Source organism: Anopheles darlingi, chromosome 3 (genome assembly GCF_943734745.1).
Source record: "Anopheles darlingi chromosome 3, idAnoDarlMG_H_01, whole genome shotgun sequence".
NCBI lineage: Eukaryota > Metazoa > Arthropoda > Insecta > Diptera > Culicidae > Anopheles > Anopheles darlingi.
Window position 1 is genome coordinate 44,206,332 of NC_064875.1, and position 12,107 is coordinate 44,218,438.

The 12,107-nt window shown below is 49.5% G+C and overlaps 5 protein-coding genes across 11 annotated transcripts in view; 3 read left to right on the forward strand and 2 right to left on the reverse strand.

The window, feature by feature from the left end:
* Positions 1–37: 37 nt before the first annotated feature.
* Positions 38–2,644, forward strand: LOC125956040 (uncharacterized). Its single transcript, XM_049687497.1, has 2 exons — positions 38–1,461; positions 1,559–2,644. The coding sequence occupies exons 1-2, from the start codon at positions 438–440 to the stop codon at positions 1,648–1,650; spliced, it is 1,116 nt and encodes a 371-aa protein (XP_049543454.1). The 5' UTR covers positions 38–437; the 3' UTR covers positions 1,651–2,644.
* Positions 2,637–6,556, reverse strand: LOC125956034 (probable RNA helicase armi). The gene is made up of 3 exons (XM_049687492.1): positions 6,358–6,556; positions 6,063–6,295; positions 2,637–5,992 (listed from the first exon to the last, which is right to left on the reverse strand). The coding sequence occupies exons 1-3, from the start codon at positions 6,554–6,556 to the stop codon at positions 2,810–2,812; spliced, it is 3,615 nt and encodes a 1,204-aa protein (XP_049543449.1). The 3' UTR covers positions 2,637–2,809.
* Positions 6,557–6,662: 106 nt separating this feature from the next.
* LOC125956041 (uncharacterized) lies at positions 6,663–8,289 on the reverse strand. 2 transcript variants are annotated; one of them, XM_049687498.1, is made up of 3 exons: positions 8,141–8,289; positions 7,808–7,825; positions 6,663–6,866 (listed from the first exon to the last, which is right to left on the reverse strand). In XM_049687498.1, exons 1-3 carry the CDS (start codon positions 8,174–8,176, stop codon positions 6,663–6,665), a joined length of 258 nt encoding a protein of 85 aa, XP_049543455.1. In that variant the 5' UTR covers positions 8,177–8,289. The 2 variants fall into 2 exon arrangements, with proteins under 2 accessions (XP_049543455.1, XP_049543456.1); XM_049687499.1 differs by lacking the exon at positions 7,808–7,825 and having other exon boundaries at positions 8,141–8,282.
* LOC125956037 (protein arginine N-methyltransferase 7) lies at positions 7,730–10,686 on the forward strand. The gene is made up of 2 exons (XM_049687495.1): positions 7,730–7,914; positions 8,509–10,686. The coding sequence occupies exon 2, from the start codon at positions 8,551–8,553 to the stop codon at positions 10,624–10,626; it is 2,076 nt and encodes a 691-aa protein (XP_049543452.1). The 5' UTR covers positions 7,730–7,914; positions 8,509–8,550; the 3' UTR covers positions 10,627–10,686.
* Positions 10,687–10,859: 173 nt separating this feature from the next.
* Positions 10,860–12,107, forward strand: part of LOC125957106 (ubiquitin-conjugating enzyme E2 variant 2) — a 4,226-nt gene continuing 2,978 nt past the window's right edge. Inside the window, exons 1-2 of one of the 6 annotated variants that reach the window (XM_049689544.1) lie at positions 10,860–11,179; positions 12,088–12,107. The exon at positions 12,088–12,107 is cut by the window's right edge and continues 158 nt beyond it. The gene's annotated coding sequence lies outside the window, so the exon portion shown is untranslated. Of the gene's footprint in view, positions 11,180–11,501; positions 11,636–11,660; positions 11,983–12,087 lie in introns of those variants that run through there. The other 5 variants (XM_049689548.1, XM_049689545.1, XM_049689549.1 and 2 more) reach the window with 5 other exon arrangements.

Consider the following 12,107-nt stretch of genomic DNA (forward strand, 5'->3'; position numbering starts at 1 on the left):
TGTGCGTGCGCCTATGGTATGCGGATGTGTGCGAGAAACAGAACGTGACATCCCGCACGACACAAAACGAACGGTGTTTGTTTATAATCGATTCCGTGAAATAATAGAAACGCACTCATGCCTAGCACGAAGCTGGCTAGACGGTCCAGTTAGAACGAGGTAACATGTGAATAGGGAAAACGGGAATACATTTGGAAAGTGTGGCTTCCTCACCAAATCGAAGACAGCGAACTCACCGATCCGTAGATAGCGACGGCGATGACGCCCGTGTGCTAAAAATAATCCGCACGCCAGGTTGCACTGAATAAACAAGTGAAGTGACTGGAGTGTGTGTTCATTGAGGATAGAAGAAACGGCTGCAGCTGGGCCAAACTGATTATACTATTGTGCTATCGTAAAAGCAAATCGCGTGTTCCAACGCAAGCCAGCCTCCTCGGATGGGTGAGCTGGATATGAACTTTGGTGAGCTGCGGGACAAGCATGAAATCATCCGGAAGTACGTGGATAACTTGAACCGCCTACGGGAGCTGGCCGCACGGCGAGGTCAGATCAGCGAGGGCGAGTTCAACAACTACCTGATACGGCATTACTTCCACAACAACAACATCATCAATTACATCTTCGACAAGCACACGAGCCGTATCCTGCTGAAGACGGTCATCGAGCGCAAGAAGAAAATCATCAATTTTATCTTCCTGCTGTTAACGCTCTTCGTTGTGTTCTCCTACAAGCACGAAGTGTCGACCGTCGTGCTGCGCAACATTCAAACCTTCATCTACCCGGGGATGCGGTTCTGGCGCAAGGCAACCGTGCCGATCATCGCCAACTATCCGGCCCTCAGCGAGTACTACGACGAAAGCTGCCTACTGACGAACCCCTACTTCCAGGTCGAGAACCTCAACTGCGACCCGTGCGCCGACGTCGCCAACGTGCTCGATTTCACCGGACTTGATCCGGGTGTTGCCGTGCACTATCCGTACATCTTCCACACACAGAAGGATGCGGTCGATCTCGCTACACTGCAAGCCCTCTATGAACGGCATCGCGCCGTCTTTGCGAAGGATGCGTACAAACTCCAGTCGACGGACGGTGCAATCCGCAACTTGGACGACATGTTTCGGGTGTTTGCGAATGTCAGTGGCCGGACGAGTGCGGGCGGGGGCAGCGGTTCAACATCACCCGAAAGCCATACCGTGTGGCGATGTAATCGTATGGAACCGGCACGTTTGTTGCGCCGGTTGTTCCCCCGTCCGGCTCGGTTGCCAGCGACGGGCGTCAGTTTAGAACGGTATCTACTGATCGATACACCACAAGCACCGCTGTATAGTATACCGGATGCTGAGTGTGCCAACATGTTCGTCATACAGGGTAGCGGAAGTCGAACATTTTTGCTGCGACCGACCCAAGAGTGTCGGCATCGTTGCAGGACCCTTTCCGTGCGGCTTCCTCCGCACTATGGTTGTGAGTATTTTTCCGAGAGACGCAAGAGGAGTGCTATCGGCACTTCTATTTGACTAATCCTTTCTTTTCAATATTCTCATCTTTCCCGTTTCCACAGTAATCTACAACTGGTGGTACTGGCGCCCTGTTTCGTTACCGGAGTATGCTGCCAAAGTACCTTCGATCAGCTACGTCGGAAGCTACTGCTGAGATGCAAAACGTAAGCCTGGACGGTTACGTGATCATCGCCCTTCCATATAACTCCACATTCTTCCCATTCTCTTCGTGAATAACGGCCGATGAGGAGCTGCACGAATATTGAGAAGGCAAAGCCATTCTGCACACACTAGAGGCACCACTAGGCACAATGAGATTAGTAAGCAAAGCAAGCGTAGCATAACAGAAAGTAACATGCGTTGGAACGGTCTAACGGGAAAAGGATGTCGCTAAGTAAGTTATTGGGAAACGCACGACGAGAGGCCACTTAGTCAGCAATAAGCCGGATCGACAAGGAAGTCTACCAAAGACTGCGCACCAAAAACGGAAAATAGAAATGCAAAATTTCAAATGGCCAACAAACGCCTGGCGTGTTTGTTGCTCGATTCACTTGATATTATGTTTCGTTAATTTATTTATCTTCTTTATGCAACAAAAAAGACTAGAGCAAATGTAGAAAGCTCATCCAAAGCGATCAGTACGGTGGCTGTGGATGGAAACATGTAGTTAAAAGTCGACTCGAGGCACAGCACCCAACAAAACGGAACGAAAAACGCCTATTGTGTACATAGATAGCATTTATGGTATTACATATTCGTTTGAGTGATTAAATATGTGAAAACGGACTCTGCACAAAGTGCCGAACAGGCAATGCCAATGTGACCAGAACCCTAACCATGGTAACCCACCGCATTCTTGGTTCGATGATTGCGATCACTATGATGCGCTTATGTGCGTGGTTTGCAGTAGCAATCATTTTATTCACCTTTCGTCACCTCCAGTTAAACATGCGGTACCGGTGCCGGTACTATGCCAGTATATACAGCAATAGAAGCTTTGCAGAACCCCAAGGTCGTAGAAAAAAGGTAGCTTCCATCACCTCCTATCCTCAAGATCTTGTTCTTCGACCAACGTGGTACAGGTTCATCTAGGAAAATTCTCTCTGGATGGAAATGTGAATGAAAACACTCAAATTATTTATATGAAACGGTCAATCAAGGAACGGCTTTATTTCATTGTATGAAAGTTTGGTCATAGTTGGTCGAAATTGATGCGCTTGGGCTCATAACACAAAATTCAAATAAAACCAATCTTCTCCAATTACTGGTAATTCAAAATCGTCTTCATTGTAAAATAAGGTGCACGAACCGAGTTAATTACCACCACCAGCACCACCGCGCTGGTTTCTGGGCGGCAGGGTGCAACCAACGTACGTATTGTTGTTGATGGCACGATCGATTATCTCTTTCCAATGAGGATCACGCTCCAACAGCCGTGGGTTGCCCACGATCAGCAGCGCTCCCTTGGCCCGCGATATGGCTACATTGATACGCTTTTTGTTGGCCACGAATCCGAGCATACCACGGATATCGTGCTGCAAAAGTGCCGAGGAAGAACGGACAGTCGACAGAATGATAATACGGCGCTCCTGGCCCTGAAAGTCCTCCACAGTGCCAATCTTCGGTGCGTCTAGTGTGGCTGTTTCGAAAAGACGCCTGATCGTCCGAATCTGCATCAGGTAGGGTGTGATGATGCCGATATCCTGCATCTCGTACCCTTTCATGAACAGCTTCTGCACCACGCGTATAACCGTGCAGGCTTCGGCATTATTGAACCACGAGGGACTGTCGGGGGCCTGCTTATTGGTGCCGTCGACACCGAAGAAAAAGAGCCCGTAATCGGGTGTCTCGCGCTTGACCTCCAGTATTCGGTGCATGATGCCGAGCAGCTTCACATCGTCGGCAGTGTTTTCCAGTTGATTCGGTAGCAGCATACCATCGTAGAATATCTCGTTATACACGGAGAGTATGGATGGGATGGAGCGGTAGTTGATGCGCAGTTGTGTGATGAAGCGCGGATCGTAGCCGAACGAATCGGGAAAGCGGTCCCTATCGACCGCGTACAGCCGATTGGTCGTCAGTAGGCGCTCGAGTATCGATACCCGTGTGCAATGATTTTCCGTCAAACGGCTTAACTGAACAGGACCCAGCTGCTGTGGATCACCTAGCAGCACAACCGAATCGACGGTCTTGTTGATGAGTGCGAGCGGAATGAGCGTTTCCGCTTCCAAACACTGGCCCGCCTCATCAATGATCACGTGCGTGAAGTGGTTCGTTGGGAAACGCAGGTGCATCAGAGTACCGAAGGCCGAGCACGTACTGATCGTAACCCGATTCTGACCTATGTGCTTTGCCTGTACCTTCATGCGCAACCCACTCTCGGTGACGAGAACTTGCTCGGACTCGGCACAGTTATTATCACCGATGCTGACTGTTGCACAGTATGGCGCCAGTGCGAGTGGTATATTCTCTTGCTCGACCTGTGACAAACTGACCAGTCGCACGAATTCTCCCGGTTTCAGCAACCCCGACTGGACCAATCGCTCGGTGATGAGATAGGCAGCACTGTTCGATGGAGTCGCCACGATAACACGGCTGTTGGGAACATTGGCCACTAGTTGCAGTATCAGTTCGATCGAAGTAAGAGTCTTTCCGCTCCCCGGCGGACCGAAAATAACGTACGGCAGCGGTCGAATCTCGCCACGCAGCACATTGACAATCGCTCGTTTCTGGTATAGATTCAATCGTTGATTATACCAAGCAAGTTTGCGCTCCTTGTCGTCGCCGTTACCGATATCGCCGCTGTCCTTCTCGCTAGTGTAGAGCACCATCTCCTCTCGTTCGTTTAACACCACATTCATTAACGGCTCATTGGGTGTGATTCGCTCCGGAAACAGGTAATCCATACCGAGCGTCGTAGGGACCAAATCCAGAGCATGATGCAACTTGCGCTGTTGGCCACGCCCGGATTCAAAATACACCCTGTAGCTTTCTCCGTTGTATTTCTGGTGGAACACATTGTCGAACAGCAGCAACACTCGATCGGCCAGTACCTTATGTATGATGCCTTGGAATACGGTAGCATCGTCTTGCCATGGGGCACTCGCATACACCATGTCACCCACAATGACGGAGGGCCGAGCCTCGCTGATTCCTGCCATCGGTAGCGCTAAATATTTGTCCTGCGGCACGAACCGAATTCGCTCCTGGTCGTACTTGCGGAGTTGAATGAACTGATGAATCTCCTCCACGAACAGTGCCGTGTGCAATAGATGACGATAGTTATCGGGCGTCAGCGGGTCATCGAATCGGTAGGGGGGCGCACTGAGCTGCTCTTTGACACTGTCATCCGTCTCACTGCTCGCTATTAGCTCGAACAGATCTTTCGGCACATCGTAAACTCCAAATTTGAACGCCACAAAGTTGGGCGCCTTAGACATACGCCTTCCTCCAACATAGCGCTTGCGTGAAAGAGATTGGTTTAGTGCGGCTAGCTTGCGCATGACGTAGCTTTCTCGCGCACCGATTGTCGTCGACGGGTTCTGTTCCGACGATCCATCGATATCCTCCTCCCCGGTGCGAATGTTGAACGAACGTGCAATCTTGAAATCTCCGCCAAAGCTCCAAGTGCAAGTTTCACGGCTACGACCGTACAGGTTGGAGGTAATTTCGAACCGATAGTCAGCCGTCTCGTTAGGAAACAGAAACGTCTGACTGTGTGCTTGTGGTTCGAGCAACCGCAGCTGAGAGGTCGTTCTTGGCAAATATAGTTTCATGATCTTGTGCCGCTTTTCGGACTCGTTACGAATGGTTACCACCCGCACGACCGTCTCTTGCACATTATTGAATGTCACGTCGAACTCTCCTATTACGCGTATGCCGTTCTTGTCATCGAATAAATCATTAGGTGTACCGTTGTCTCTGTTTCGCTGATGATGCGGTGGTTGGTGCTGGCGCTGGGATGGTTCCAGTTTCGTCTCGGCGGAAGCAGGAGTACTCTCATCTTTACATTGGTCAATTTTTTTAAGACTTATACACCGTTTACCGATGACCTCGTTTTCCACCGCCTCAAACCGCACCGTCTCACCAACTTGCGGACGATATGTGCCGTTAGCCTCGAGGAGTGACATTTCGAAAAAGTACAAATCATTCGGGGCCTTAATCTCACCACCAACTTTGGTAACCACCGTCACAGTTCCGCGACCCGGAATAAGGCGCGATGGTTCGATTACCGTCACCTCCAGCACCTCGCCGTTCAAATCGATGTACTCGCGGTCACTCTGAACGGTACACGTGAGTGTTACCAAATCTCCCACTTGCGGCACGAAGGTAATGCGGACTTTATCACGCTCCACTTCGATCGGTTCTTCTTTGCTGTTAATATCCACCGTGATTGTGTTTTGTGTTTTAAATAACACTTTACCCGGTTCGGTGCGTTCCGTTATCTTGTAATAGATGGATTCCTTTTCCTCTTCCGTTTCGGCGGTTTCTTTTACCTGTCGGCGGTTAGTGAGTGACGAGTAAGCAACAATCTGCGGTAAAGGGTTAACCCCGGGGTCTACCTACCTGATCAACAAGCATATCTTCCGTCGTCCACGATCCATCGATTACGGCCAATATTTTTACTACCTTCGTCGAACATTCCCCAGAGATGGGATCGGTTCGGCGATAGGCAAGAAATTGTAGTCTGGTGTTTTTTTCGACCATTGTCGCCGAAGGGCAACCTTTCAGCAACTCTCTTGGTACATAGAAGTGATCATCGACGATAAGGTAAGCCGAATGTATCGATGTAACCGTACCTAAAAAAAAAACAGTATATGACAACGGGCGTTACTCTTTTTGTTAATCTCATCCCACTTACCCGTTCTCTTAAAACAATCGGTCGGATCGATAGGTTCCGTCTTTTTTTCGTTCTCCTGCTCTACAGCATTCTGCGTCGACAGACCGTTGTGATCCTGCTGCAACCATTCTTCCAATCGTTTGATTTCCTCGCTCACATTCTCCGACTGCGGAGCGCGGGTTGTTACACTCCCGATTAGATGCTTTATCAACCGAAACATGGTTCCGGATTTGGTGGATTCCTTTTCTATTCTATTCTACCCTATGATTTGATTATCGAGCTGAGGTTTCAGCAAACGTAAACGTTTTGGTGGGCCGGTCTGTGTGTTACTGATTGCGGCCCAGGAATTTATCCATCGAACTGTACTGCCAATCGGTTTCGTCGATGTAGTTGAGCTCCTTGCGCAAATTTTGCAACCGTTTCACGTGATTCTCGAGCTGTAGATTGTTTTCGCACATTTCCACGTACAGGTAAAACTTTACCCGCACGATCCCCTGTTTCGATGGTGAAACTTGCGATTCACCTTTGGACTGGAGCATTGGGCGAGAAAGCAGAGAAAAAACTATGTTAGAAGCAGTTGCAATTAGACAGATTTAGCCGAGTAAACGAGGCTTCTATTTCATAGGTACATAAGAGCGACTAACGAGGAACCTAACCTGCCGCTTCGATCACGCATTTTGCTCTTACTTACGGATATTAGAAGAATTAACTTACCTGCTGCTGTTGCTAGAAACCTGTGGGAGCTCAGGGGAATAGTAAAACGGTATATTGCGTACATGGTGAGGTGATTTTGCTTTTAAGAGTACATATTGTAATCGTTCATACACACTCGATCGAGATTGGAAGCGCGGTCAACATAGCGCATCATCGCCTAACTTACCGTCACCCTTTTCAGCAACATGGCATTTTCATTTCGAAGAGCCATGATTACCTCATCGTTACGGCGCAGTAGACTCACTTCCAGCTTCAACTCCTTCACATAGTCAACCGTTCCTTTCAGGATCGTTCCCTTGTTGACTCGCCCATCCTTTCCATTCAGCTCATTACTCGAACCGTCGATGTTCTTGGGCAAAAGTGTGCCCAGTTCCTTGATCTTGTCGTTGATATTAAAACGACGTCGGCGTTCAACTGAGTAAGTTTGCATTCAACAATAAAAAAGAAAGCCAGTTACTGTGCCCACAAGATTCGATTCCCAACGCAACGAGCATCGCACACGCATGATCGCACCGACAACGTAAAAGCAACTTCAAATATTGGGATAGCCAAACATCCGGGAATAAACCTTTTGCACGGACCAGACCAGACGGTAAAGTAAGCATCTTACCCACGACGACCTATCACGGATTTCATACGAACCCTTCGTTCCAGTGGCCACTACTCTCGAATGCCTCACGGCAGCTACCTTGCGACAGTCAATTTACAGATCGTTGGGGGATGTGCTCAATCTCCTTCCAATACAACAAAGACGTACTTGTTCTTCTGCCAAGAGCTGAATCGTAACGAAAGATGGCAAAATAACCTTAAATAAAAGATCTCCCAGCTTATCGTAGATCCTATGAGATATGTGCTGGGGAACAAGTGAGTACGAAATTAATGGGTGATTTTGAAGAAACATGTTCTAAGCAACAGCAGCAGCGGATGATGGTGATCGCAACAAGTTTCGGTCCTCTCGCACTCAAAGATTAAAAATATTTGCCAAATCTCGCTGCGCAGTTCTCTGGTTCGAAAACGCGAAATGGTATGAAGTGTGAAAACCGCGAATCGTTCCAAAGAGGCACAATGTTTCCAAACCACGTGTACTTACGCCGGAATCCTTGGGGGTAATGTCGCCGGTGGACATAGTTGTGCGAAGAAAAATGGGGAACCGCAAAATCTGCTTGCTAAACAAAATCGATGGCGTCTTCCGCGAAAAAAAGGAAAATTAACTTTGACAGCTGGTGACAAGTAAACCCCACCCCCTCCCATTCCATCAACGGTTGAGAAATTTAAAACGTAATTTAATGCGTTAGGAAAGGGGAATGGAGGTGGAAATACTTCTAAAATTACAATTAAAACTGGAATGTACAAATGGATCACCATTTCCCGCTTTAAATGCATTAATTTCCGTTTTAAAGTTTTGGCTCTATAAAAGAAGTTTGACAGAGCAACCGTTTTGTAAACAATGGTGTTCAGTACTTTTCCAGCGAGTGTGACCGAAGCGATTCCCGATCCGAAATGGCCAGCCACGACAATCGACCGGACGATTTGTCCTCCGAAGACGATGGTGGGTTCGATCTGCGACAGGAGATCGCACGCAGCGCCTTCGCCGATATGTGCCACGACTGGGAGCGTAACCAAAAGTACGACCGGGCTCTGCAACTGACGATCGCTAGGTTGCATGCGGAAGGCCAAGAGGCACACGTGCTAGACATCGGCACCGGTAGTGGCCTTCTCTCCATGATGGCCATACGAGCCGGGGCCGATAGTGTGGTTGCCTGTGAAGCTTTCCGTCCAATGGCAGACTGTGCGGAGCAGGTACTGGCAGCTAATGGGATGCAGAACCGGGTGCGCTTGCTGAAGAAACGATCGACGAAGGTGTCCGTGGGTCCGGGCCTCGATATGGAACGGCGAGCGAACGTACTGGTGACCGAGTTGTTCGACACGGAACTGATCGGCGAAGGAGCCCTTGGAACGTATCGGCATGCGTTGGAGCACCTGCTGACGGACGACGTGCTTACGATACCACACTCCGCTACCGTGTACGCTCAGGTGGTAGAGTGTCCATTAGCACTAGGTTGGCAGCAGCTGAAGACCCTTTCCAACGCTGACGGCGATATCCTGCTCCGCGTGCCACCGGATGTAGTGGCGTGCCGAGGTTCTAACGCCGTCTTCGATGTACAGCTTAGTCAGCTTCCTGTGGGGAGTTTTCGAATGCTCACAGAACCGGTTCCGGTGTTCCGATTTGAATGGGACAATCGGAACAATCTGCAATTGCAACGCAGCGTGAAGAGTGTGTGCCGAGCACGCAATGCTGGTTTTCCTCAGGCCGTTTTCATGTGGTGGGATCTGACAATGGACAAAGCAGGGGATGTGTTGCTCAGCTGTGCCCCGTACTGGGCACATCCTGATTTCCAACGACTGAAACTCGCAGCGGAACAGCGGGAACGACGTGTTCCGGAAAGTAATGTAATCCCGTGGCGTGACCATTGGATGCAGGCCATCTATTTCCTGCCATTGACGAAAATCCCGGTGCAATCGGGACACGAGTTTACCCTTCGAGCGTACCATGATGAATATTCGCTATGGTTCGCTGTCGGTAATGAGGACACCGGTAACGATGGTGCGCCGCACTGTACCTGTGGATGGCACATTGCTCAGTCACGTTCGCGGATCGGTCAGCTGAACGATAGTTTGCGAAACAAACGGTACCTCAACTACTTCGAGCGTGTGTTTTCGAGTGACTCGGTAGTGCTGGTTCTCAGCGAAGGTTCACTGTTAGGACTGGCCGCCGCACGGATGGGTGTGAAACAGGTCCTGCTCTACGAACCGAACGCCATATCGCGCCGCTGCATGGAAGCGTTCGTAGAGCACAATAACGTAAAAAATGTACAATTTCTATCAGCTGCCGATGCGCTCGAGCCCGTAACCGCCGCCGAGGTGACACACGTATTCAGCGAACCCCACTTTCCGTCTGCTATTTTACCCTGGGACAATCTGCACTATGGTGATCTCCTGAAAAACTTGCGTCCATTGCTGCCACCTAGTGTCACGTACATTCCTAGCTCGGCCACCCTGTACGCGTTGCCGGTGGAGTTCTTGGATTTACAAAAAATCAATGCCCCTCTGGGCACATGCGAAGGTTTCGATTTGTCGCCAATGGATCATCTAATTGCTGAGCACTCGATTCTCACGGACTCGCCGGTCGAGGCGCAACCGCTTTGGGAATATCCAGCATACGCTTTAGCAGGACAGAGTCGCCTGATGGAGATTAATTTTGCGAGCGACTTTGAAGAAACGAAGGCAGAGCAGGGAGAAATGCGTCTACGCGATCCGGAACGACTGAACGGTATTGCGATTTGGGTCGAATGGCACCTGGACGGCAGCCACAGTCCCAAGACTACCATCTCGAGTGGACCGCAAGTGCCTGTGGAGGAGTCTTCCGAAGAGCTGATCCGTTGGAATGCCAACTGGCGCCAAGGGGTGCATTTGGTGCGTAGCTATCCGAACCGAAAAGCAACCATTCCCTGGACAGTCAAGTTTAACCCAACGCTTAGCAACGTATACTTTCACTTTGATTATATGGGAAAATAAAAGAAATGGTTCAAGAAGACCACAGCTTTGTGTATTCTTACCATTATGGAAACGGTGTTTACAGGAATTCTATCAATTTGCATCCAGCCCATCGATGAATCCTAGATTATTTTCCATTTCCTCGCGAAAACGGTTCGAATCGTTTTAAAATTTGAATCAAAGCAGCCAATGGCCCTAAAAAACATTGTTGGCACGATAACGGGCACGGCACGCAGGCATCGCTATCGAGCCACCGAAAAGTAGCTCGTAGGTTTGGGAATTTATTTTCATGTTGCAGATCCACGCTGGTGCGGCACTTTTCGGCAAGGGTTCGCTTGTCTCGTGGTTATAACGTGTGTTTCGTGGCCAAAAATCTATTCCCGATCACCCTCAATCCTCATATAGTTCACGGGCGATTCGCGGTCGTCGCTGCGAATCCCGGCTGTGCGTGCAAAGTAGGACTGTTAGTGGCCGAGGTCCTCCTGGGTGAGGGTCGCTGATTGGCAAAGGTGATTTGCAAGGCATTTTAACCGTCCCGGACCCACTAGAATCGTCGTCTTCTGGGTAGATTGCGGTAAGTTTACCGTCGGATCTGTTGGAGCCCCGAAAAAGACAGAACTTTAAGGAAGAGAATGCCCGGTTGGGTTGTAAAATTGCGGTCCGCAAACGGTCGCTACGCCCGCGAATCCTATCAAGAGATGTCTAGTAATTAGAACGTGCTATCGCAAGGCTTAGGAAGCTTTAACCCAGACCAGGACAATCGTTCCGGCGGATTAATTGGGGGCCGAAAAAGGATCATATTCCTTGGTTTGGGCTGCTCGGGATCAATTAGAAATCACGCAAATCTCGCTAACCAATACACCGGTAAAAGAGATTTTGTCACCAATACCGGTGCATATTGATTTCACACACACGCAGGCACACGCTTGCCGAGCACGGAGAAAGTCTGAGCGCACCTCGAAAACGCTGCTGTCATCATCGTAATCATCGTCCTTTCGGCGGACTCGTCGAGGCAAAAAGAAAAGATCCGGTTGGTGTTGGGTCAATCTTTAAGTGGACAATAGAAATTTAGAGAATCCGGTGGTATTCCCCGAAAAAAGTAGAGATATGAAAATAAGTTCGATCCAAGTGACAGCAGCAGCCGTGACGACATATCGCTAGCACTCACACTCGTCGCTCGAGCAACCAAATAGACACATACACCCAAAAGTACCCCGCCCCCCCTCCACCCTCCGCCTTCCGGTGAATATTTCGCTTGCGCGTTGCGGTCCGGTGGTTGCTGGTTCCGGCCAAGGATAGATAGAATAATATCTCGAGACTATAGTGCTGATTACCATTGGGGGCATTACAATCGTGTGGCAACAAGCATCTTAGCTCGTCCGTCCGTTCTATCATCGACAAACTGCTGACAGTAACTCCCATTTTCGGTTCTATTTTCATTGCCACCGCGCGGCACGCGTATCCTCGTCGGACATACCACAGCAGGACCAGCGGAAAGTGCG

Excerpts from the sequence above, each read along its gene's own strand:
- LOC125956040 (XM_049687497.1), top strand. The coding sequence starts at position 438 with ATGGGTGAGCTGGATATGAACTTTGGTGAGCTGCGGGACAAGCATGAA. Across the intron at positions 1,462-1,558 it reads GCTTCCTCCGCACTATGGTT|TAATCTACAACTGGTGGTAC; the intron begins GTGAGTATTTTT and ends CCGTTTCCACAG.
- LOC125956034 (XM_049687492.1), bottom strand. The coding sequence starts at position 6,556 with ATGTTTCGGTTGATAAAGCATCTAATCGGGAGTGTAACAACCCGCGCT. Across the intron at positions 6,296-6,357 it reads CGATTGTTTTAAGAGAACGG|GTACGGTTACATCGATACAT; the intron begins GTAAGTGGGATG and ends TTTTTTTTTTAG. Across the intron at positions 5,993-6,062 it reads AAGATATGCTTGTTGATCAG|GTAAAAGAAACCGCCGAAAC; the intron begins GTAGGTAGACCC and ends AACCGCCGACAG.
- LOC125956041 (XM_049687498.1), bottom strand. The coding sequence starts at position 8,176 with ATGTCCACCGGCGACATTACCCCCAAGGATTCCGGC.
- LOC125956037 (XM_049687495.1), top strand. The coding sequence starts at position 8,551 with ATGGCCAGCCACGACAATCGACCGGACGATTTGTCCTCCGAAGACGAT.